This window comes from Bubalus bubalis, chromosome 10 (genome assembly GCF_019923935.1).
Source record: "Bubalus bubalis isolate 160015118507 breed Murrah chromosome 10, NDDB_SH_1, whole genome shotgun sequence".
NCBI classification, from domain to species: domain Eukaryota; kingdom Metazoa; phylum Chordata; class Mammalia; order Artiodactyla; family Bovidae; genus Bubalus; species Bubalus bubalis.
In genome coordinates, this window is record NC_059166.1 from 21,909,150 (window position 1) to 21,936,698 (window position 27,549).

Consider the following 27,549-nt stretch of genomic DNA (forward strand, 5'->3'; position numbering starts at 1 on the left):
ATTTTACTCAGCAAAGTATATAAAGGACAACATTTACATAGTTAATATAAAAGATTTTATAGGCAAAATTAAAAAACTGAATGCCGAAGAGTAACTTAAAAGATTGTTAACTAAAAATAAACTGCTATAGGAACTTCTCTAGTGGTTCAGTGGTTAAGGCTCCATGCTTTCAATTCAGGGGGCGTGGGTTCCAATCCCTGGTCAGAGAACCAGACCTCACATGCCTCACATTGCATGGCCAAAAAAAAAAAAAAAAAATTGCTATAGTCTGAGTGTTTATTTCCCCTCCCTGAAATTCACATGTTGAAACCTAATCCCCAGTGTAAAGATGTGTGGAGGTGGGGCCTTTGGGGGGTGATTAGGTTATGAGAGTGGAGTCTCCATGAATATGATTAGTGCCCTTATGAAAGAGATACCAGAGAGCTCCCTTCCTCCTTATACCCTGTGAGGGAGCTACAAGGCAATAGCTATGAGCCAGGAAGGGGGTCCTCATCAGACACTAAATCCACTAGCTACTTGACCCTGGACTTCTCAATCTCCAGAACTATAAGAAAAAATGCTTGTCATTTATAAACCATCCAGTTTAAAGTATTTTGCAATCACTGTCCCAATCAAGTACTTGATTTCACTATCTTTAGCATGTGGTTGAAAGCAATTTTATAATGCTTTGTGAAGAGAGCTGAGTGCCGAAGAACTGATGCTTTTGAACTGTGGTGTTGGAGAAGACTCCTGAGAGCCCCTTGGACTGCAAGGAGATCCAACCAGTCCATTCTAAAGGAGATCAGTCCTGGGTGTTCTTTGGAAGGAATGATACTAAAGCTGAAACTCCAGTACTTTGGCCACCTCATGGGAAGAGTTGACTCATTGGAAAAGACTGATGCTAGGAGGGATTGGGGGCAGGAGGAAAAGGGGACAACAGAGGATGAGATGGCTGGATGGCATCACCGACTCGATGGACGTGAGTTTGAGTGAACTCCGGGAGTCGGTGATGGACAGGGAGGCCTGGCCTGCTGCGATTCATGGGGTCGCAAAGAGTCGGACACGACTGAGCGACTGAACTGAACTGAACCCAAAGGGGCTAATTGTTACATTCTTTCATTTAAGTAACTTAATATAAATTATAATTGTAGATATTTATAAAATATCTGTATTTATTCTATTTGATATTATCAGCACATCATTTCTAGGATCAATCATTCTGTATTAAACAAGGAATTCCATTTAATTCACTTGGGGCCTCCCACTTTTCTAACTTCTTGTCTAATGGACTAGATGTATTAATAATGTGGTCAAATGGAATAACTGACAGAAACAGAAGCATAAGAGAGTAGACAAAATTGACATGTTTATGGGAAGGAAATGCTTACCAGCAAGCTTGGAATCCCTCTCCTTCTTTTACCAGAAATCCAGTCAGTCAGTGTCAGTCCCTCAGTCTTATCTGACTCTTTGCAACCCCATCAGATCAGATCAGTCACTCAGTCGTGTCCGACTCTTTGCGACCCCATGAATCACAGCACGTCAGGCCCCCCTGTCCATTACCAACTCCCGGAGTTCACTGAGACTCATGTCCATCGAGTCAGTGATGCCATCCATCCATCTCATCCTCTGTCGTCCCCTTTTCCTCCTGCCCCCAATCCCTCCCAGCATCAGAGTCTTTTCCAATGAGTCAACTCTTCCCATGAGGTGGCCAAAGTACTGGAGTTTCAGCTTTAGCATCATTCCTTCCAAAGAAAGCCCAGGGCTGATCTCCTTCAGAATGGACTGGTTGGATCTCCTTGCAGTCCAAGGGACTCTCAAGAGTCTTCTCCAACACCACAGTTCAAAAGCATCAATTCTTCGGTGCTCAGCCTTCTTCACAGTCCAACTCTCACATCCATACGTGACCACAGGAAAAACCATAGCCTTGACTAGACGGACCTTTGTTGGCAAAGTAATGTCTCTGCTTTTGAATATGCTATCTAGGTTGGTCATAACTTTCCTTCCAAGGAGTAAGCATCTTTTAATTTCATGGCTGCAGTCTCCATCTGCAGTGATTTTGGAACCCAGAAAAATAAAGTCTGATGCTGTTTCCACTGTTTCCCCATCTATTTCCCATGAAATGATGGGACCGGAAGACATGATCTTCATTTTCTGAATGTTGAGCTTTAAGCCAACTTTTTCACTCTCCACTTTCACTTTCACCAAGAGGCTTTTTAGTTTCTCTTCAATTTCTGCCTTAAGGGTGGTGTCATCCTTGCAACCCCATGGACTGTGGCAACTCCAGATTCTTCTGTCCATGGAATTCTCCAGGCAAGAATACTGGAGTGGGTTGCCATTTCCTTCTCCAGGGATTTTCCTGACCCAGGGATTGAACCTGGGTCTTCAGCATTGCAGGCAAGATTCTTTACCGTCTGAGCCACCAGGGAAGCCCAGAGATCCAGTCAGATCTCCTTGTAAATATGCAAATGATGGATTTCCTGGTTAATGCTAGCAGGAGAGTCCTGCTACAGAATACCTTGGGCAGATTGTACCCGATCTGTTTTTTATGGCTTTTGGTAAACAAATCCTGCAATCTATGGATGTATTCGGTGTATGCGTGCATGTTGTTGCCTTAGTCGTGCGTGACTGTCTGTGATCCTATGGACTGTAGCCTGCCAGGCTCCTCTGTCCATAGGATTGTTCTCCAGGCAAGAATACTGGAGTGGATTGCCATGCCCTCCTCCAGGGAATCTTTGCAACCCCCGGAGCGAACCTGCACGTCTTCTGTCTCCCGTATTTTCAGGCAGGTTCTTTACCACCAGGGTCACCTGGGAAGTACGTATAGGGTAGGGCTTCAGAAAAACATCTTGTAAGTTATGTAGCAATCAGAGTGTAAAATGGAGCTATCCCATGCCTGAACCAGCTCCCTCCTGTGTAATGATTTGACTGTAAATATTCCTTAAAGAGCTTGTCTGTTACCCTGCAGTCAGGGCACATCCTATCACAGCCGGAAGGAACCAGGTGAGTGGCACGGGCAGCCCTGGGCTTTTTGCTTATGCCCTGGAGCTGATGAACATGCTTGATACTGGTAAGATCTGTGACTCTGAGTCTCGCTTGAAAATCTAACCTTGTGTTATCAGAGTTTACTCTGATAAAGAGAGGACATGAAATTGCATCTGAGAGGTAGTGCATTCTTAGAAAAGTTGTGTCCCGATCATTGAGATCAGAGTGATATAAAGAAGCAAATGAAAATAATGAATGTTAGGGCTGCAAAACAGCCAAAGCAAAGGTTCAAATGAGCCCCTTGTTAGTTTACATAGCTCCTTTATCAGTAAACTTCCCTAACCTCACCTTCCTTCTATTATCAAATGAATAAAAAAGGAGTAAATGGGAAATAAGAAACACAGATGGGAAGGATTGAAATAAGCTATGGCATCATCCTTTGATGACCAGTCTTGCAAAAAGGCGGTATCACTGTGAAATAAATAAGGGAGCCTTGAGAAGAATCTCGCACTTGCTCCTAAATTTAGAAGGATGAGGAAAGAGGGGAGAATGGCTCCTGCACTGCTGCAGGGCACAGTGTTTCAAAGCAGAACGCAAAGCTCTTAGGATGCCCATGTAGCAAAGTCAGACTGAAATGTGGCAAGGAGGTATGTGCATGGGCATTTTGAGGAGGGAGAGGGTATTTTCTTGATAGGAAATAAATGGGTAACTTATTATTGTACCCTAAACCTAACTGTATTATGAAGGAGCAGAGGCTATGAGGCTATGAGGCTAATGTACCAACACCACAGGGACACCAATTAGCTGCTAAGTATGACAAGACTCTAATTCAGTAATGCTTGGAGTCACTTTACCCAATTTAAGGGAAGAGAAAGACCAAAACAAGAGGGGATTATAAAGTACAGATCCGATATACGGACAGAGCAAATGGACAAATTAGAAAGATACAGTGTGTATAAAACAAATAATAAAATAACTAAAAAGTAAGAGTAAAGCAGAACATTTAAAATATTTTTTAGGCCAAAAAAGATGAGTATAGAAACCAAAAAGACTGAGTATGCAAAAAAAGAAGTAGTAACAAAAGAAAATACTCATATATATCCCAGTGAAAATTCTATCTCATCAGAATAAAGCATCACAAGCAATCAGCCAGAAATCAAAACAAAACAATAAATCATTTACAAAGAAGGAAAAAGGTTTAGCCTCCTACTCTCCATAATGTTTAATATCCAAAGATACTGGTCAATGCCTATAGTTCTAGCCATTTTTCTGACCAGCCAGGTTATGTAAATGTACAGCAAAGCACTTTGTCCATAATGCAAAAGAAAGAAAGAGTGACAATAATGCAAAACAGAACCAAGGTAGGTGGTAATCTCAGGGATTGTAATAAATAAGATTGATAAACTGATGCTCACATTGGTTTAAAAAACAATTAATTATATAATTCCTATGAGTAACTCACCTAAAAGAAAATGGAAGACAAGAGTAAAAGTTAAAAAAAAAAAAAGTTCTATAAGGATAAGATGAGTTAGAGGAAAGCCTGGCCCCTATAAGCTCCCAGGCAGACCTATGATTGGATCACAGACCCTCACATGGTGCCTCTCCCATATTCCCCGACATTAATCCATTTATGTCCTTCGAGCACTTATGCCTTCAGGCACCTGACCTCAGGAATTATACTTAATGCTGGATATTAACACCAACTAAATATCTGTTTTAGGTATCTGGGGACTATCCACAGTGAAACAAATACAAACAGCTAAGAGTTAAAATTTGACCTGAGATGCATCTTGCTGTTGACATGTATATAGATTCATTTTTTGGAGGAAGTGTATGGGACTTTAACATAATATTATTATTTTTAAAATATAATTACCATCCTCATCTCTATCATTACATTCTTTTAATAAGGTGTCTGGAAGAAAATTAAGACAATTTTTTCCAAAACTAAGAATTTAAATATCATTCATATATAACATATAATTTTAGTCTTAAGTGGTTTTCACAGACTATTAGTCCTAAAAGTTAAATATAAAAATAGATATAGTTGAGTTCTTAATTATACAGTCATGAGGTACTAGATTAAAGTCATTCAACATCAATAGTGTACCCAGTGCTAAAACAGAAAATGCCACCAACATGTGGGACTGTACCAATGAAACACAATTAGACAGAACACCATTACACTATATTTAAGTCTTGCATAGTAAACACTGTCTAGATTACAAAATTAGTACTTATCCAATGACAAAAGAACTGTGATTCACTGAATGACCTTTTGCAAGTAAGACATAAACAAAAATAACAATAATTTCCTTCCTTTAAGGATTTGTTTTGTTCCAGGCTCCAGAATTGCAAACAGCAACGCCAGTGCAAATCATGCCAGCACCCCAATTTGATCCTTCCACATACAACAAGGTCACTCAAGAGGGGAGGTAGAGTGAGATACCCTGATGCCAATGGCCTAAGGAAATGTCCTTGGGTTTCAGCTACTCAGATTTCCCAGGACTATGCTCTTTTTGAGACAGGCCCGGTTCATTTTTTGAAATGAAAGAAAATTAAGTCATGTCTGACTTGCAATCCCAAGAACCATAGCCCACCAGGCTCCTCTGTACATGGGATTCTCCAGGCAAGAATACTGGAGTGGGTTGCCATTTCCTTCTCCAGGGGAACTTCCCAACCCAGGAATTGAACCCAGGGCTTCCACATTGCAGGCAGATGCTTTACCAACTGAGCTACTCAGGAAGCCCTGAAAGAAAATTAGTATCTTTAAAATGAATGCCTTTACAATTTCCAAGTTAGACTTTCAGAAGAAAAGGGAGTACTGTGGATTAGGTTTATGTGAGGTAAAACACCATGAGATTGATTCAGGTCTAGGCTGAAGAAGTAGCAGCCCATGATGCATGAAGGGTCAACAACTCTTAATAATTAACCAGCTTCACCAGGCGGCACTAGTGATAAAGAACCCACCTGTCAATGCAGGAGACATAAGAGACACCGGTTTGATCCCTGTGTTGGGAAGATCCCCTGGAAGAGGACATGGAAACCCACTCTAGTATTCTTGCCTGGAGAATTCCATGGACAGAGGAGCCTGGCCGTCTACAGTCCATGGGGTCTCAAAGAGTCAGACACAACTGAGTGACTAACACTTTCACAGAAGATGAATGCTGTGAGGAGCCAGGGAACTGGTTCCATAGACCAATCTGAGGGACAGAGAATGGCTCAAATTGCAGGATAGGATACAAATGACTAAAAGGGCCAGGGGTAACTTAGAATTACAAGCTCAAGTCTCAAAATTTGTACCTCAAGGCAGGGGCTTTCTTTTACTGTCGACAGCTGAGACCACCTAAAAACCAAATTTGGGAGGTTGGGCACAGCAGATGTTGAATTACAAAATCCTCTCCTTGGGTCCAGACTGTGAAGCTGGAGCACAGATGGACATGAGCAGAAGCAGAATAAGGACAGAAGGGACTGGAAGGATGTGTGGATGCTCTGACCCTTCCACCTCCCCCACTGCAGGAAGCCCTCCCTTCCCACACCAGTTGAGGCAGCAAAGTGAGGCAGTCAGGCATGGTCAGAGGTGCCTGTGCCTGGAGCCAGGATGCCTGAGTCTGAATCCCAGCTCCACCACTGACTACAAAATCAGGGCAACCTCCTTCACCTTGTGGGGTCCTGATTTCCTCCTCTATAAAGTGGTGTAATGAGAACAAGAGCATCATGGACAACCGAATAAGCGCCAGTGGGCACAGTGCTTAGAACAGCGCCTGCCTGGCTCTTGCATGCGTGCATGCTCAGTTGCTTCAGTTGTGTCCAACTGTTTGAGACGTTATGGACTGTAGCCCACCAGGCTCCTCTGTCCATGGGGATTCTCCAGGCAAGAATACTGGAGAAGGTTGCCATTTCCTCCTTCAGGGGATCTTCCCAACCTAGAGATCAAACCCATGTCTCCTGAATTTCCTGCAGTGCAGGCAGATTCTTTACCACTGAGTCACCAGGGAAGCCCTGCCTGGCTCTTAGGAGTCTCTATATCAAGGAGGAGATGGTGGTTGTTTTTGAACCATCACCATTATTATTCAAGAGATATTTACTAATATTTCTACACCCTGGCTTGGAATAACAAAAACCTCAACTCAAGAGGGCCTAGGCATAAGGTGGAGAATTCGAGAGAAAAGATTCCAAAAATTATTGTGGAAGTTTGCTAACATACAATTTTTGGCTTAAGGCACTCTGACTTGTTTTTTTAACCCTTCCCAACAACAATAAAAATTACTAGTACCTTGGGATTTAAATTGCTAATACTGATGTTGGTTGCCTCAAGACAGATCTGAGAGTGAAGCAGAAGAGCCAACCCTGCCTTAAAAAGCCACTGATCCCTCATTCAGAAGTTGGCAATACTGTTAGGTGGCACTGAATACTGTCATCTATTGTCTTGGGGGATTGTATCAGGATCCTACCAATGCCAGAGCCTTAAGAAACTTCCAGGAAAAGGCCAGGGTATTGAGAGTATATTGCACACATGTGTGTGTGCTAAGTAGCATCAGTTGTGCCCAACTCTTTGTGATCCTATGGACTGTAGCCTGCCAGGCTCCTCTGTCGGATTCTTCAGGCAAGAATACCAGAGTGGGTTGCCGTGCCCTCTTCCAGGGGATGTTTCTGACCCAGGGATTGAATCTGCATCTCTTAAGTCTCTTGCATTGGCAGGCAGGTTTTTTACCACGAGCGCCACCTGCGAAGCTCCTATTGCACATATACTTCCTGCTACTATAATCAGGTCCTGTAAGAAACAGATAAGCCTGATCCAAGCTAAAAGCAAAGAAAGAACAACACTGTGTCTTGTTAAGGGCAGCAAACATTTCTTACTGTATCCTGTGACCCAAGATGCTAAATTATTAGATGGGAAACTTAGCAGGAGAGCCAGGAAAATAGTAAGTTTCATTCTTAACTCTGTTCTCGTGAGGAGCGCTGTCAATTCAAAGGAGGGACTAGTCACCCTCACTGGGACGAGTTATCCATTGGGAGAAAAGATATATATTATCACTTTGTCAAGTCAATAATGCCAATTAAAATTAAAATATTTGGGGCTTCCCTGGTGGCAAAGTTGTAAAGAATCCGCCTGTAATTCAGGAGACGCAGGTTCGATGGCTGGATTGGGAAGATCCCCCGGAGAAGGAAAAGGCAATCGCTCCAGTGTTCTTGCCTGGGAAATCCCATGGACAGAGAAGCCTGGTGGGCTACAGTTCATGGGGTTGCAAAAGATTTGAACATGACTTAGTGACTAAACAACAGCAATGAATTTTGTCAAACCACCGGACTATAGGTCCAAAGTAGGACTTCGAAGGTTGAATCCTTGTTAGCGTTCTCACTTGAATGATCCCTGCATGTTCACAGGAAAAGACTCCCAAAATACTCAGTAGTTTAAAGTGTGGAAGAGCAAAGGACTTCCAGATTGGCTTTATCAAAGTAAGACTTCTTAAAATATTCATTAAAAATATTAATGTATCAGTAACTAGACAACAATTTCTCTTTAGCGATTTATACATTCTTACACTGTTAATTTAACCTCCCACAAAAGGGAAAATTTGCTTCCTTGCCTTTTCCAGTACCTCGAGGCCATCACATTCCTTCACTTTCAAAGCCAGAAATGTAGCACCTGTAAAATCTCTTTGTATCTCACCTCTGCTCCCATGGTTACCTCTCCTATCCCAAACTCTGATTCTCCTCCTTACGAAGACCCTTGCGGCTACACTGGGCCCACCCAGATAACCCAGGCTAATCTCCCCATCTCAAAATCCTTAATTTAGTCACTTGTGCAAAGTCCCTCTTGCCATGTAAAGTCACAGTCATAGGTGTCAGGGATTAGGATGTGGATTTCTTTGGGGGCCTATTATTCTGTCTACTTTAAATGCCCTCACCATGTTTCTGAACACTTATCCATCTCCCTGCTAGCCCATAAGATTCCTGAAGACAGCATGGACCTTTACAGGGCTGGGCACATGTCAGGGGTGTGCTGCTAAGTGTTTACCAGCAGGTTCTCTACAAGATAAATAAATAAAAAGGCCCTGCTTTGTAGCATTTTTAATTTTTATGGTTTAAATACTTTCAGCATGGCCAATTTAAAATAATGACTTCACTGAATGTAGAGCTGAAAAAAGATACATAGTTGCACACCACTTGACTCCCCAAGAGCACAGGTAATAGGAAAATGAGGTAAAATAACTAAGATGTGATGAGTTCTGAGTATTCCTTTTGTTATTATTTTAATCTAATCTGTTGGTTTGCAAGTACATACACAGGCTTCCCAGGTGGCACTAGTGGTAAAGAACCTGCTAGCCAACGCAGGAGGTGTAAGAGACACGGGTTCAGTTCTTGGGTTGGGAAGATCCCCTGGAGGAGGGCATGGCAATCCACTCCAGTATTCTTGCCTGGACAATTACATGGACAGAGAAGCCTGGCGGGCTACAGTCCATAGGTATACACAAATGAATTTTAATAATGTCTTTGTTTAACAAGCAGCTTGCAAACTTCTTGAACATTTAACAACCAGCTCTCACAACTGCCTCCAGCACACCACTGCAACGTAAGCATGCAATAAGTATTTTTTTGGATGGAAGAATGAGTTAATATATCTCTTGACAGTATATTAAAATGTATTCAGCTGTTAGTCATATGATTATTTTGTCATTTCTCAGACATTAGTGCTAAATTTAAAAATCAATAGTGCCTTTTCTAATTTGAAAATAGGAAACACTAAATTTGATTATTGCCTTTACTTGGATCACAAGGTGTGACAAACACATTTAAAGAATTTAAGTTTGGTTTTAATTAGTAGTTTTAAATTTTGTTTAATTCTTTAGCTATTTCTTAACCTTGATGGAAAAATATGTTGATTTAGGATATTCAGGATACTTAACTGCTTTATAAGAAATACATACTAGGAGTTTAAATATGAAACAAGCATTATGAATATGCTATTACCTTGTTTTGGGAATTGTTCCAAACACAGTACATTAATAATAACGTATAAGTCACTACTGTATTGTTCTAAAGTACTAACTTGCTATTTTTTGAAATTGAAAAATCTCCTGAGAACTTTTATTTATAAGCTTAATGATAGTAAAACAATTTTTAAAAAATATTGACCAGGAGACATTTCATGTGAGAGTACCTTAGGTATTTCAACTTGGCTGTCTCTACAATCTTTTTTAGTATAAAATACCGAAGAACCAAGTTCGACAACTTTCCTGGCAACCTTAGAGCTTCCCACCAGATCCAAACCACGATGACTGGGTGAGTCAACTGAACTCAACACCACTGAAATCACAGACACCATTCAGAACTGAAGATGTTAATTCCAAGGTGGTGGAGGTGGGGAAAGCTACAAAAGCAAGATGGCACATGACAGTGAATAATCAGAGATAAAATATCTGCCAAGAAAGGTTTTTAAACAGCATTCTAAAGTTAATGAGGCTTTTCCTAGTTGCTAATAAAATCAAATTATTGGCAGAGGAGTTAACACTTTCCAGTGAAGGGTAAGGAGTAGATGTCCAAGCCTGTGTAGGTCGTAATTATTAAATGGCAGAGATTATGAAGAAAAAATGAGCACACAAAAGGAAAAGAATTTTACAGAATGGCACATATTCTATAGAATTACATCTGTTAAATTAACAAGAAATATCAGATAAATTGAATGAATATCTATACCTGTATTTATAAATAAATCAATATGATTTTCCTAGGGCAGACGAGTAGCCAAATATAGGATTTTCTTCAGTAACTTATATGAAACTAAATAAATAAACATATCCAATTTATACTATCATGGCTTGAAACCATAAAATCTATGTAGACATTTTTATAACCACACTTATCAATTTTGATTTGGATCAAAATTCAGACCCACGGTCAATGAAGATTACTTCCGACAGCCATAATATAAGAACCAGCTTTCCAAGGCAGCACTAATTTCATGATTTACTTACACACTTCCTGTGGTAGAGCTGCTATCAGTGAGGAAAGATCCATTAGTCCTTTCCATTTGGGCCAGTCTGTAAAATGAAAATAAAGAGGTTAGAGAATGTGGCCGCATAGGGTATAGTTGACTGGTACAGCCTCAGTGTTTCTTAAACTGTCCTAATTCCCACAAAATCCAGAACAGCTCAAACTCCGTAATAAGACTTTGAAATGAAAACAACCTCTAACGTTGAGTTCTGTTTCTATCACCACCGCCATAAGGACTAAAGACTTTTATTTTACATCATGTTATGTAGTTTCCTAGTGGACCTAGATTCCTAGTTGATTTCTCAGACTCTTAAGTTAGTTTTCACTTGCTCACACATGTGATTATGTCCCTCTCCCTCTCATGTTTAAAGATTCTCCATAATGCCTCTTTACCAAAGGACAGAAATCTTACTCCTTAGCAAGAAAAAGTGAAAGTCACTCAGTCCTGTCCAACTCTCTGCAACCCCATGGACTATACAGTCCATGGAATTCTCCAGGCCAGAATTCTGGAGTGGGTAGCCTTTCCCTTCTCCAGTGGATCCTCCCAACCCAGGGATCGTACCCAGGTCTCCCTCATTGCAGGCAGACTCTTTACCAGCTGAGCCACAAGGGAAGCTCAGGAATACCAGAGTGGGTAGCCTATCCCTTCTCCAGTGGATCTTCCTGACCCAGGAATCGAACCAGGGTCTCCTGCATTACAGGTGGATTCTTTACCAACTGAGCTATCAGGGAAGCCCATCCTTAGCGAGTGAGCCCCACATTACTGGACTTCAGCTTCTGTCCCTTCACTCTGTCTTGTCCTTTCCCCTTTCTCTACTTGCAATTATTTAAATAAACTGTATTCTTTCTGAGCTCAATACTTTAAAGCATGTTTTTCCACTTTTTCCTGAAATTTCTACTTGGCCTAGACTCAGCTCAAATGTTACTGTTTTTATTTATGTTGCTTGAATTATAGCCTTTTATTTATTTTTTTTTCAGGTATTATATTTGTCCTTAAGATTTTTCACACCTTTTTAAAAAAACTTTTCATTTTAAAGTATAGCTGGTTAACAACATTGTGATAGCTTCAGGTGGACAGCAAACAGCAAAGGGACTCAGCCATACATATACATGTATCCATCCTCCTCCAAACTCTCCTCCCATCCCGGCTGCCCCGTAACATTGAGTCGAGTTCCCTGTGCTATACAGGAGGTCCTTGTTGGTTATCCATTTTAAATACAGTAGTGTGTACATGTTTATCCTAAATTCTCTGACTGTCCCATCCCATCATCCTTCCCCTCAGCAACCATAGGTTGAACTATAACCTTGTAAAGCATAGCCAGTTACTACACTGTCAATGCCTGGTACTTATTTGTTTGTATAAAAGTTTGTACAACCCAGTAAGACCAGCTTATACTTTTATATTATTTGGGAACTCCAAAATAAACCTCTATTGTAAAGTATTAGCATACATTTAATTACATATTGTAATTCATATGTACACCATCTCCTGAGAATACTTTCATTCATTGAAACTGGGTTACATTATCTAAATCCTATTTGTACAGTGTCTGCATTCTCATGAGCTCACTAATCACATCCCATGGAGATTTACTCAGTAGAATATATTGCAAGTGTTTGGTAAAGTGCAAATTACAGTATAGAAAGATGAAAGCCCAGATTTCAAATATAATAGAATCACCACTCCTGTAAAACTATATCTCTTAAATCAAGGCATGTGAATGATATAAGATTAATACAGGAAGAGATACATTCTGGGTGGCAGTGCAGTGGAGGGATCCCAGCAAGGTTTCGTACCGTGTAGCATACTGTTCTATTCTTGAATGGGTATCATCATGAAACAGCTGAGGAGACTGCGAAGGGCTGGAAGAGAGAAAGCAAAGAAACAGTTTTATGCCCAAATATTGACAGATGTTACTATTACGAATGTTAGCTTAGTTAACATTATTCATTAGTCAAATAATGAATTTGACATGCAAGCAAACCACTAGGATTGTTACCCAGGAGGCAGAACTATTATTTTAGGATAAGAGTTTAGTAATCACCCCATGCTAACTGATCAGAACATCCGTCTTGTGCATACGGAGCTGTGGATACTCACTCATAGTGCTCCGGCCACATACTGATGAGTGTGATAGGACTGCAAAGAGGGCAGAGGGAGACAAAAGTCATAGAAAAAACACTTTAGAGCAATTTAAGACAAAAGCGGTCGGTCAGAGGGTGGGGGGTGGGATACAGTCTCAATCATCTCCCCCGCCTGCATTTGGTTGCCCTGAGGTCCACCATGAAAGATGTCAAAACAAACAGAAATGACTGTTTATTCTAGAAAAGATGCTATGTATTCAAGTGCCTGCAGGGGCCTTTCCACAGATATTATAGGATATTTGTTATAGACAGCAAACACATTTAAATAGTCTGATTGGAAAAAGAAAGAGAATGCTCTAAAATAGCTCAAAATTATGGGATAATTTAAAAAGTAATGTTTCATAATGTACTGGACAGAGGTGCAATCATATTTTTGTTTTTCCTGTAGAAGAAACTTGATCAGAAAGGAAAAGTTAAATACTAAGAACTACATTATATATTGCTGGCAGAGTTGCAATAAAATGAGAATGTTCTGAATCTTTGCTCAATTTTATTTATTATTTTTCAAAACATATTTTCTTGGCTGCAGCACATGGCATATAGGATCTTAGTTCCCTGGCCAGGAATGGAACCTATGTCACTTGCATTGGACACTCGAAGTCTTAACCACTGAACTGACAGGAAAGTCCCCTTTGCCCAATTTTAAATAAAATCCAAATAAAGGTGTACACAGAGTATCTCAACCTCACAGATACACTGAAAAAAGATGCAGCCTAGATGTTCTCCTCTATACCTGGCCAAAATTCTCAATTATCCATAAGTTGAAAGCAACGTTGCTAGATCATGATACACTTTTATCAAACAAAATTTTATCCAGAATTTCTATCTAAGAAACTGATAAAAGGAACACTGTCTACTAGAATCAGAGCTTGAGATTGGAACTTGATTATTCAATATCATTCCTAGCCCTGGAGATACACTCCAGTCTCACAACACTGCCTAGAAAACCCCAAGTCTGTAAGAAATATCGTTTGAAAACAAATGATCCTAATTAAAAGTTAGTTCAAACCCTAACCCTTTTTTATTGGAGGTGTGGGGAGGTGTGGGGGAATACTGATGAATGTGGAAATTTAAAAGCCTAAAGAAAATTAGTTGTCTAATTAAAAAAGTCTCCTGCAAAAGCTAATGCTGGTTGAAACAAAGAAGGAAAATTTATTCTAGATCTATTTGATTCTCCTATTTCTAATATATATACATACTTAAGAAAAAGTTAATGATCTCATTATCTCCCACTGAGAAGCAAAAGTTGATGTCTGCAAAGCGAAGATTAAAAGATGATGGAAAGTCATCTTATTGGTGTGGAAAACTGAGATTCTTTGGACTTATTTCAAAAAAAGGCATTTATCTGGTCTGTTTGTCAGACATTCATACTATAAATAGACTTAATTACTCATGTATAAAATAGACACAACAATGAAACAAAACAGCATTATTCAAGTCTTTTCATATCACTACTTATCATTAATTCTGAAATACAGATGTTAAGTGTCAGATAAATGATTTTCTATACACTTTCCCTGGTGGCTCAGATGGTAGAGAATCTGCCTGCAATGCAGGAGACCTGGGTTCAATCCCTGGGTCGGAAGATCCCCTGGAGAAGGGAAAGGTTACTCATTCCAGTATTCTTGCCTGGAGAATTCCAAGGACAGAGGAGCTTGACAGGCTATTGTCCATGGGACCATAAAGAGTGAGATATGACTAAGAGACTAACACTTTCAACACTTTCTGAAAAACATAGGAACTGCCCCAGAGATCATTTCTAAAATTCAAGTATACCACAACATTTGCTGTGAGCTTTAAATATAAGAAAAATACGTGTGTGTGTGTGTGTGTGTGTGTGTATATATATATATATATATATATTTTAAATCTTAATTGAACTCAGAAAGCTTTGTGAAACTGCTTGACTGGTTCCCGTAAAGTTAATTCAGTTAGTACAGTAGTGATTCACTGAACTAAGATAAGAATGGCAGAGGCAAAAAGCTGAACTGAAGAGTGTCAAAAGAAAGCCTCTTTATGTATTATGAAAATTTCTGAAAAAAGAAAAAGATTAAAAAAAAAAAACTTCAGGCTTTATTGACTTCAAAGTACTTTGATTTGTAGAAAATATATTAACTGATAAGCTTTTTCATTTAATTCCAGAAAAAGAAAACTGGGCAATATTCTCCCTGAGTAGTTAGAATCCACGATTAAAGGGGGTTAAGAAAAGACCACTCTCTGTGTTAGCCCAGACTTCATAATGCTGCCTCTCAACTGCGTTCCAGAGTGGTGTCTGAACAAGGTGTTTTGGCTAATCACACACTAATATGCAAGACTCTACTAAATATACTTAATGTTATAGGAAATATAATCCAGACTTTCTTTGAAGAATTTAGAGACTTTTCAGTGCCTTAAATTCTCAGCAGACTTCTCACAGACTTCCCGTCTATTTGCTTTCTGAAGTCCATTTGTCGCAGAGCAGGGGTCCCAGCGGTTCTAACAGGTAAAGCTCCAATGCCCCCTCCCTCCTGCTCTTGAAGACTACAAACATCTTCACCTGCTTTACAAGGCTGATCATGATCTGCTTCCTGCTTTCCTTTCCACTCCCATTTCTCGTCACAATTCTCAACTTCCCATTCCAGTTTCCAAAACAGGGTTGTCTTATGGCTTTTGAAAATGTTTGCCTTGCTGGGAAACTCTCCCTCTCCTCCCCGGGTAGCAAACACTGAGTTTTGGGCCCTATTCATCTTTTAGTCTGGGGATGAACTGTCACTTCCCGGTCCAATGCTCCCACAACCATAATTCCACTTACTATGAGATGGTTCTTGCTACCGTAAGAACTTAAAAAACCAAGAAACTCATCTATTCCACCTTAACCAATATATGTGGTAGTGTGGTTGTTTAGTCATTAAGTTGTGTCTGACTATTGAGACCCCATGCACTGTAGCCCACCAGGTTCCTCTGTCCATGGGATTTCCCAGGCAAAAATACCAGAGTGGGTTGCCGTTTCCTTCTCCAGGGGATCTTCCCAACCCAGGGATCCAACCCGGGTTTTCCGCATTGCAGGCAAATGGAAGCCCAACCAATACCAGGGAGAGGTGCCTATTTTATTCCTTTTAATTTTCAGGGAAACTAAGCTACCTTTTTAGCCAATAAATCTCACTCAATTCTCAAATTACTTTGTCACCCTTTGAGCTTGTTTCTCAGGTTTATTTTCAATGGTAATAACTCTTTCATCAAGCTCTACTCATTTATTTTGATTTATTTTTGTGAAAAAAATCTTGCATAGTTATAAAATTAATTGAATAAACCTAAGCATGGGTTTGTTTACCTCCTTTTAATAACAACTAATTTTCCCATAAATCCCCTCCATGCATGCATGTATAGGGGATAAGACATTACATTTTGCAGGGATGAAAGAGAAAGAAGCAAAAGGAAATTCTAATCAGCTTCATAAATAACTTCAACACATTTACCACTTCACTGGTTTTTCTCCAATGTTCTCCTCCCACAAATAGGAGAATAAATGAAATCAAAATTTTTACTACCTATTCACATAAATTGTTACACCAGAAGATTAAGTGGCCCTGTACTAGAAAGGGCTCAGTAGAAAAATGAACTATACCAACTCTAAGAATACATTCTAGGATTAAAAAAGGAAGAAAATCTGCCCAATGTATCCAGTAGCTCATAAATCTTTTTCAAAAAAGGATCTCATGACATCTGATTTAATCTTACACTCCTTTTCTTTCCCTCATTTTCCTCTCACTGAAAATGCTGGTACATTCATCTTTGATGAAATGAAGCATCTTCAGAGTTACAGCCAAAAATCATAGCACAAAATTATTTGGCACACACTTTTCTGTTCTCTTTTCCTTTAACTGAATCACTCAGAATTATTAACGTCAGTCATTATTTTGACAGTGAAAGGCAAATTATCAAAATTGCTTAAAAGCAATTTAATAGATCTATCTATCTGCATGACTCATACAAGGGATGTAGCTATTTGGAACATAAAATGCCAATGGTTTATCCAAAGAGTCAAAAGCACATCACTATTTCAAACCTATCAAATTACCTTGTAAATAAAACCACTGTGTGATAATTCTATGCTTCAGGCCCTTACTCTAAAGGTTATTTAGATCTGATACCAAGATAGGCAAAATTTTATTTTTATGAGGTATTCAGCATAGTTAAACTATATATTAGACACTAAAACAAATAAGAATGTATTATCATATACATTTTGAAAGAAAGGGAAAAAAGTCTATCCGGAAAACAAAGACAGGATCAAAAATATACCTTTCTCTACAGATTTTAAGTATTGCAGGCAGATTCTCTACCAGCTGAGTCACTAGGAAGCCCAAGTATACTGGAGTGGGTAGCCTATCCCTTCTCCAGTGGATCCTCCCAATCCAGGAATGGAACTGGGGTCTCCTGCGTTGCAGGCAGATTCTTTACCAGCCAAGCTACCAGGGAATCACAAGTATTTCAATAGTATGCCTTAAATTAAAATCATTTCAATAAACTTTCTTCTAAAATGTACTGTGGAAAAAAATGACTGGGAGGCATATATTTTAATTGTATGGAATTTGATATCAAGCAAAGTTATCAAAAAGTTTGAAGTTTTTGGTATGCTTTAAATGAGTATGTGGTATTTTTGGATCTATCTACATATATAGCCATGCTGTATTTCTTTCTTCATGCACATCCATAATATTACCTATGGAGGGATAAAAATTCCCACTTTACTTTGTCTGTAGTCTTCCTTTATTTCTTAGTAGTTAAACAAACTAAAAAAAAAAAAAAAATTGCATATAAATGTAGCAAAGCCCCTGGTCCAAAGGGTTTTATATGGATAAAAAAAACTGGACTAAATAGTCTATCCCTCTATTTTGACATCTTTGAGACATGGACTGTCATAATACACTGGACTGCTACTGTTCTCTGATTATCTCCCATATATACATAAATAAGTTAACTATGAGTTTTGAAGGTTAAATGTCAACACATTTTTATAGTTCTTACTTCAGTTTTCTTTACTGTATAAGGTAGAAACCTCCACACTTCAGAGCTTCTCTTCTGTAGTTACTTGAGAAGGAATATTTCTGTAACTAGAACTCTACTATTCTTTATGACTAGGCACTCTGGTGATGATTAGCAATAAAACTTAATTTTCCCCAAGATTCAAGCACAAGAAAATTGCCTTGGCAGGCATATTTATGCTGATATTTCAAAAAAAAAGTAATTCAAAGATTTAAAATCATATTTATTTTGATCTTGACATATAATTGCTTAGTAATTTAAATTTTGTTCTTGCATTTATTCTGGTTCATTTTAAAATTTCTTTTCATTTCAGGCTATAAACTATTATCCTTCATTTTATAATCCCAAAGTAATTTTGTAATCTGAAACTTTGTTTCATTTATGTTTGTAAACTCAAATGATATACTTTTAAGAAAACTTTGTCTATTACAGGTTCTATTTAAAGCTATCTCATTTCACTGCCATGTTTAAGAAAAAAAGAAATTAGAAACACAATGTGAGATTTTGATGAGATTTCATATAGATATATATCTGAAGCAAGGAATTAAGCATTATTAATAAACATATTAAAATAAGTAAAATGAGTGCAAAACATAGAAATAGTAAAAAAAAAAAAAACCCACAAACAGGGAAAAATGGAAAATAAAATAATGAAAGAGCATAAATACAACAATTTGCTTAAAGTATTTTTAAGAGTAAAAGAGATGACCAGTGCAAAGGTGGACACATTATTACATATTTCAAAAGTTTAGGAAAACATGCAAAATTAAACGTGTGCTGTCAAAAACAGTCAAAATTCATGTTGCAAAGACTAAGTCCAAGTTTATTTTCCCTTCTTGTAGATGAAACATTTTACCAAAACACAACTGCTTTTTGGGTATCAGATTTATTTTTGCCACTAATATAAAAGTATCAGGTATAAGAGCACATACAGATACAAGTTTAATAGTAAAACTAAACTTACGTCTCTAAGTTGTCACCTTCAAGAACTGTCTGGACAGGCAGGTAGCCAAGCCGAGGATGCTTGGCAAAGTATTTCTTCGATCTGAACTTATTCTTCAGCACCTTTGTGAAGTCCCGTACATCTTCCCCAGATGTTGTCTATGAGGTTGAAAAAAATTACACTTATCTCATTAAAATGGAAGGAGACAACTATCTACAATCAAATTAGAGCAGATGTAAATTGATGCCATTAAATGACAACACTTTCAGTAGTTCCATGTATTTTTGGAATAGCACACAAAGTCATGAGAACACATGGCAATCAAGACTCATCATTAAATATTTCCAGCAATCAGCTTATAATTTTTAATTTTCTGTTGAGAATAAGCAATAAGTAAATCATTCCCCCAATACGTTAAAATCAATTTTGGCAATGTTATTCATTAATTCCTGTCACTAAAAAGGCTGCAATTTGCTGCTATTAAACACTTGGTGATGATGTATTCTGGATATTATATGATTTTAGCTAAGTAATGAGGCACACACATCCTCATAATTCACCTATATATATATGTATATATATACATATATCCTGTACCGACTTCACAGAAGCCAGCACAAATTGTAGTCTAGAAAAGGAGAAAACAGTACACAAGAGAGAAAGCCCAGGGCCACGTTGGTTCTCTGTACTGCAAGGAATACTCTCAGTCTTTGTTCTTTCCCACCCATATAAACGTATACTTATTTGACATGGGACTTTCCAGGTGGTACAGTGATAAAGAATCTGCCTGCAATGCAGGAGATGTGGGTTCAATCCCTGGGTCATGAAGATCCCCTGGAGTAGGAAACACAGCCCACTCCAGTATTCTTGCCTGGAAAATTTCATGGACACAGGAGCCTGGCTACAGTCCATGGGGTCTCAAAGTGTCAGATATGACTAAGTGACTGGAGCGCACATACACACACACACACACACACAGAGCATGCATTTGACATGGACTAAATTACTAATGGTGATATAAAATGTGACTTTTTAAAAAGGCATTTCAATATGATTAGTTAATATAATCATTTAGGGTGACTGACCTACCTGCCACCTGCTCCCCCCAGCCTTTGCACCCTCCTCCCCCCAGTCTTTTCCCTCCTGACAAGCATGCCCTGGATTCACACAAACTTGTTTTGCAAACAGAAGCTTAACAAAGTATTATTGTTTGAAACAACTGAATTGAGTCAATCCTTACATGGTTTTGTTACTATTTGCTCTCATGACACTAAATATGTTTTCTTCTAGTAAACAATTAAGGGAATTTTTGATTCTCTATGGAGAAGGGGGGCAACCCACTCCTGTATTCTTGCCTGGAGAACCCCATGGACAGAGGAGCCTGGTGGGCTACAGTCCATGGGGTCGCAGGAGTTGACACGACTTAGCGACTAAACAACTACTACTACTACTACTTGATTCTCTAACCTTGAAGAGCAGAAAGATAACATAAATCAGCCCAAGCTGTGTATACATCAGTTTTCTCTTTATTTAAAAGAATATGTATAGCAAGCAAAGCCCATGTTATCACCAGACCTTGCTATCAGACCCACAATGTCAAATCTTTTTCTGAGTAACAAATAAGAAACTATATAATACCTGCATTATATAGATACAGACCCTCCCAAAATATGATGTGTAGAAAATTAGCTACTGGTGCTGCTGCTGCTGCTGCTAAGTCGCTTCAGTCATGTCAGACTCTTTGCGACCCCATAGACAGCAGCCCACCAGGCTCCCCCGTCCCTAGGATTCTCCAGGTAAGAACAATAAGCTACTAATGGGGGTGGGGGGTGGGGGAAGAATCCAAGGCAGTCTATAAAGGGAAAAAAGGTTGCTATGAGATGCTGGTTTGGGGGTATTTATCTCTAACCAGGCAGAACAGGGGAGAGGCGCAGATCACAGCTGGGAATAAAGGCAATATTTAGAGATGGTCCTGAGAATAAAGCCAAAAGGATATATCTCTGCTATAAAGGACATTTGGACTTTCAGCAATGGGTATCACAGCCGCAGATCATTAAGTTTATAGATATGTTTATCCTGAATGTTTTGGTAAAAAGAAAAAAAAAAAAAGGAGCTTTCCATGATAGAAATACAAAAAGAAGGCCCCATGCAAGAATAAGCATTTATGACCCAATTTATTTCTGTGTCTGCTCTTAACACATTGTTAATATACAAGGAGATAGGGAAGTAATGGCCTCCAGCTTTTACTTGGTCTATTTTCATCTGGCAATAAAAGAGTTTATATTGTTCAGATCAGTGATTTTCAAGCCATATCCAGGTCTCTAACTCAGGCAACCCTGAGTGGGCGCGTGGGAGAAAGGCCAGGTAGGCAGGGCACCAGGCCACTTTCCCAGTGTGCCTCCTCCAGGACAGCCTACAATACAGGGCCCTTAGGTATATTCATGGTGGTGTGCAACCATCATCGCTATCTAATTCTAGAATAGCATCATCACCTCAAAAAGAAAGAAAGCCTGTACCCATTAGCAATCATTCCCACCCCCACTACCACCCCCATCTCCTCCCCTCAGCCCCTGGCAACCACTAATCTACTTTCTGTTTCTATGGATGTGTCTATTCTGGACATTTCTTATAAATGGAATCATATAATATATGGTTTTCTGTGACTGGCTTCTTTCACTAAGCATAATGTTCTAGCTTATCTCTATTTGGGTTTCAATGTGAACTCCTGATGGGGAAAAAATCACATATCATTTAAAAGTACAAGTCCCATCCCACATCACACATTCTTTAGGTAAAGACATTCATGATATGGAAGAAGAAAGCAAAACCAGACAACCAATGAAAAGCCTTCTCTCTCCCACAAAAAACATACAAAAAACAACTACCTGCCTCCCAAAAAGTTATAGAAGGGGTTTCTGACAATGCTCAAGTTTTATTTTTAGAAAAAATGAGTGCATTCTTATATAAAGAATGCTAATGAGGAGAAAGTGCCCTTGTAATCTAAGGGCACTAAATTTGCTATCACCATAAACTTTATACAATATTAAAAGAAAAAGTGAAAAGTAATTCATCCCACAGAAATGTAATTCCTTAGTTGAGATAGAACCAAGAAAATGAATTATGCCTATTTTCTCACCAAAAAAGGTTAAAATATATTTGTACATATGTGGTCTAATTTGCTCTCTAATGATAGTACCTAAAATTTCTCTGTTTGAAGGTGCTTGAGCAACAGCTGGTAAAAAGGTCAAATAGAGGACCACCCACCTAACATAATCAATATCATCAAACTCAACTCCGTCTCCATGCTAGTATGGAGAGTTGTTCTTTTTTAAGCAAACAGCTATTGATAATATGATGTGAAGATGAAACTGAAAGGATCATTCATCACTACACAAATTATCCAGCATTTTAACTTATCCATGCATTTCCTGAAAGACTTGGTTTTCATTTATTGCTCTAAGCAAAGAAATAAAAAGAACAAAAGATTTTGTAGATCTCAGTAGATGTAATGAGGGTGATGTATTAGCACAGAAGTCTCACCTTACAAACAGCTTTCCTTGAATTTCTTTTTACTATCAAGTGTGATGAGACCATCACCACTTTTTTGACCCAAAAGGAAAGTGACACTTAGGCTTAGAGGGATTCAGATCAAGAAGGTCAGGAAAACTTGCAAACCTATGTCTGTTCACCAGACTGACTGTGTCATCTCTCTAAGAAAAACTAAACAGTTTTAAGTTTTGTAAGAAAAAGAAGTCACAGCCATTGATTAAACTATTATAATATTCTGAATTTGCCCTTTAATTTAAATAAAGTCCTACCAAGATACCCTGTGCCTGATGTTTACAAAATTTATATTAAAATGTCACTTTCTAATTTTAAATTGCATATCTAAGAAATTTTCAGTGGAAGTACAATTAGAAAAAAATACACCTGAAAGAGAAAAAAGAAACATTAAAATTACCAGTTCCTCTGTCACCCAGAGATAATCAGCCCTAAAATGTTTGGTACTGGATCAATTTATTTTGAATCCTTTTTATGGCAAAATAAAAGACACATATATAAAACTGTATACAGCAGACATATGGTTTAATAAAATAAATTATATGGTAAATACCATCAAGTCAGGAAATTGAACTTTGTTGGACATTCCAGAAGACTTGTTCCAGTTACAACCCCTCCTCTCCTCCATAAAACCATCATCCTCATTTTTGTAACAGTAATTTCCTTGTGTTTTAAAAGTAGTTTTATCCCTCCAGTGTCTGTCCTTAGATCCTATAGTTTAGTTCAGCTCATTTTAAAAAATATGATACATTTAAAGTCACTTTTAATCTACCAGATTTCTTCTTCATACTGTCCATTTTCTTAAAACTTATCTGTTGGAAAGCCAGGCAATTCGACCAGTAGCGTTTTCTATTGTCTAGATTTTGCTGGTTGTACATTTTTGTTGCAGTTTAGCATGCTTCTTCAAATTGGCGGCTGGATCCAGAGAATACATGAGACTCAGGTTTGCACTTCGGGCAAGATTATTGGTGGAGTTTCATAGGATTATAGGAGACACGTGATGTCTGGTCATATCTATCATGTACTCCTAGCACCTTTCATGCTAAATTCCTATATCCATCCAATGGGGACTTTTAAATGGTGATATTCTATCATTCATTTATAGTTTAAAAAATTAAAGACATCCTCCCCATCTGTTTAGTTGCTCAGTAGTACAGTTCAAGAAAGGCAAGATTACATGTTTGATTTTTCTCTTTTATTGACCACTTTGCTCTGTAATGGATTGGTTTTGTATCATCTTCCAAAGATGACCAATTTTTAAATTGTTTCAAAATATCATTATGAATTCATAGATTAATATATTTATGAGTTTTCATCTATTGATGAAAGGGTCAATTACAGTTGACCCTTGCACAACATGGGTTTGAAATACGTGGGTCCACTCGTATACTACTTTTTTCACTGAATATGCACGATAGCACTACACAAACTGTGAATAAGGAGGACCCACTGTAATGGATTTTCCACTGTTCGGAGGGTTGGTACTCAGAATCCCTGAGCTGTTCCAGGGTTAACTATATTTTCATTACTGAAGCTCACACTGTCCCAACTTTGGCCTGTAGGGGGCCTCTTCCTGGTTGTCCTGTTTAAGTTCTACTAAGCTGTGTATATGTTAATCGCTCAATTGTGTCCAATTCCTTATGACCCTATAGACTGTAGCCCGTCAGGCTCCTCAGTCCGTGGAATTCTCCAGGCAAGAATACTGGAGTGGGTAGCCATTCCCTTCTCCAGGGGATCGTCCTGACCCAGGGAACAAACTCAGGTCCCATGCTTTGCAGGCAGACTCTTTGCTGTCTGTAACAATGTATTTAATGTTGTTAATCCATCAGTCCCTAGGATGTTATTTCTCTAGTTACTTAAGTTATCTCAAGTCTAGCCTCTCAAAAATTCCCCAAGAAGTGTTCATAGGGCCAATATTACCTGAGTTCTTGCATATTGATGACAGATTTCCTGTGTTCTTTGCTAGTTACTAGAAAGTTGGTTTTTCTAGATATAAAATCCTTGGCTCATATATTTTTCCCTTGAGTTTCTTAGGTATGTTCCTCCATTTTCATTTGTATAAAGCATTGGTGTTGAAAAGTCTGATGGTTATTTAATTTTCTTTCTTTCCTAATTCAGTTTTGTTGTTGTTGTTGTTTAAATGACCCAAAAGACTTTGTTTTACTTCAAAGACAAGTATATTCCAGGTATATACCAGGATATTCCATAGTGTTGGAGAGCTCAGGCATAATATACTCTTTCAGTATAGAGATTCACTTTTTCTTTTTTTTTTTTTTTGGAGAATGGAAAGATTTTTCTCTGAAAAATAATTTTGGAAGTAGAATTGATTAGTTTTCCTTATTTTCTGGCATTTTTATTAATAGTGCTTGTTCTACTTTGGGTTTTTTTCTTCATGGACTCATATTGTCCATATTTTCCATTTTTTCTTTTTTTTATGACTGTCTTCAATATTTGTCATTTTCTCTTGATCCTTTATGTTGCTTTCTTTACATCTCTTTGAAGTTTTTTTTTTTTTTTTGCTATACAGTATATTCTCATTAGTTATGTTTTATACACAGTATCAACAATGTATATGTGTCAATCCCAATCTCCCAATTCAACCCCCTCCACCACTGCTTTCCCCTTGGTATTCTTAAAATTTGTTCTCTACCTCTGTGTCTCTATTAAACTTTTCTTTGAGCTTTAGAGTTCGCCTCTTATTCACCTTCTATTTTTTTTTTAATGGTATTTATGTGCTCTGTTTTTTACGACTGAAATTAATTAGTTTTAACTTTCAAAATTATTTTTCTTTTATTTCTAGTTTTTTCCTGAGTTCTATTACCCCAAATACGACAAAGGAGCATACCAATCAGTTGTTAAAGTTACTTGAAAACAGCTAGTGCTAGAAGAACACTCTGACCCTCCTCTTTGTCCCCCCTGAAAGCAGGAAGTCATCTCCCATGTAAAAGGTAGTCTCCCTGCACCGGGAGGGACAGAGACATCCTTATCAATGGAAAGAGGGACTTCAAGGCCGAGAAAGCTGTGTAAACCATCTACTTAGATGCTTCACTAAATGGTACCCAAGCCTAAATTTCTTTGCATTATCAGTTCTTCACAAAGTTATTTTGCTGGTGTTTGCTTGTCTTAAAGGTACAGAAGCTGCCTGCTTTGGTCACTTCTTTGAGTCTCTCATATGCACAAAACTAACATTAGATTTTCTTCTGTTAATCTATCTCATGTCAATTTAATTATTAGATCAGCCAGAAGAATCTAGAAAAGGAAGAGGTAAATTTTTTTCCCTCCCCAACAATATCTTGCAAGTTTTGTGACTGGTATGGCTTGTTACCACCTAGATTTATTTTGGGGATATCTCACTACCTAGTTTTGTTGTAAATATTATCCAGAGGTTTGGTATTGCTGTCTATCTGCTGTGTCTCTTTTTATGTCACTACTTTACTAATGGGAAGAAAATGGCAAAGGCAAATAGGCTGAAAAACTCTGAAACCATCTTCCCCAAATCCTTCTGGATTGATTTGTAACAATTATGTAAGAACTCACTTATTCAAACAAGGACTTTCATTCAAACTGTCATTTTTGGAAATCTAACGAAGGTGAATCACTGTGAAAAACATTTTAAAATTGAACCTACATAGACAAGTGGGTACTTATGTTTTCTTTCACTACTATGCTGCTATTAAGTAGCAGTGAGATAATAATGAAAACTTATTTGGATAATAACAAGTAATTAGTTCTTGACTTGGTCCCTACCAACTAGTACAAATCAATTATTTAAAATGTGTTGCTGAATTATAAAAGGCAGCCTGCAGTAACTCTCTACCAAAACCCCCAAAACTCCTGTGTAAGCTGGCATGAGATCATTTTTAACTCTTGAATTCTATTTCAAAAAACAAAACTATATTCATTTTAAATCTTCTAAAAATTTCTTTGGTCAATTCATAACTTGGGATAGCAGTATTACCTAATTCTTTACCAAATACTCCCAACATCATATTTTTAACTTAACTACATATATGCATAAGTTATAGGCAAAGGAAAACAGGCTAGAACAAGGAGGAAAATCAAGGTTACGTAAGAAACAATATGATCTTTGGCACATGACTAGAATAATTAAATAATACTATTTAGGCCACACACAAGTACAAAAACCACTGTTGAACAAGATTCTCATTAGCAACATTTACTTCTTAAATATATAGTCAATAGTCTCAAATGACAGATGCAAAGTGTAAAAAGTACATTGCATTATCATAGGGCTAACCTTAAAGACATTCCAATAGTTTTTTAAAAAATGAAAAACAACCTCTCAGTTTTGCTTTAAGTTTCAGTGATTTCAAGAATGATATTCAACAAGAATTCAGATACACTGAATTCTATAGGTAGGATGAAATTAGTAAGACAAGCTTCAGAGCATTCTCAGTTCTGATGGAAAAACATGAAACCAAAATATTAGCATTAAAAAAATCATCAAGGGGTAAAGAATAAGTAGGGTAAATGAGTCATCCAACAATAGATTTTGTTCAAATGTCACCTTAAAAGTGAACAACACAATCTAAATGCACTCAACTTACTGGGATAACAATGTAGACTGGGCAAGAACTAAAAAACCACTTAGGATGCTGAGGTCAGACAAATAGCAATGATGCTGCGTTTTTAGCATACTGGCAACGTCCCAAGTCTCATCCGAAGAAGTAAGACTGCCAGAAACAAACTACACTAACTCAGTGGAGAGCTTTCCAAAGAATGAATCTGCATGTTCTATATTTGATGTTTATAATCCTATGAATACATTGATGTTGGCAGGAGTAGGGAGGGGTTGACAAAACAACTATTCCTAGTTTTTTTCCTTTGTTCTTTTTGTTTCTTGCCAGTGACATATTTTTTGTAAAGAAAAGAGTGATTTCACTTTTAGCTTTAAA

The 27,549-nt window shown here is 38.0% G+C and overlaps 1 protein-coding gene across 13 annotated transcripts in view; it reads right to left on the reverse strand.

The window, feature by feature from the left end:
• UTRN (utrophin) overlaps window positions 1–27,549 on the reverse strand; it is a 561,026-nt gene that overhangs the window by 14,905 nt on the left and 518,572 nt on the right. For 12 of the 13 annotated variants that reach the window (XM_025295004.3, XM_045161922.1, XM_044924139.2 and 9 more), the window contains 4 exons: window positions 19,094–19,230; window positions 13,061–13,099; window positions 12,757–12,822; window positions 10,941–11,006 (listed from right to left, as the gene is read on the reverse strand). In XM_025295004.3, the coding sequence (XP_025150789.3) occupies window positions 10,941–11,006; window positions 12,757–12,822; window positions 13,061–13,099; window positions 19,094–19,230 (308 nt within the window). The remainder of the gene's footprint in view (window positions 1–10,940; window positions 11,007–12,756; window positions 12,823–13,060; window positions 13,100–19,093; window positions 19,231–27,549) is intronic. The other variant, XM_045161921.1, reaches the window with a different exon arrangement.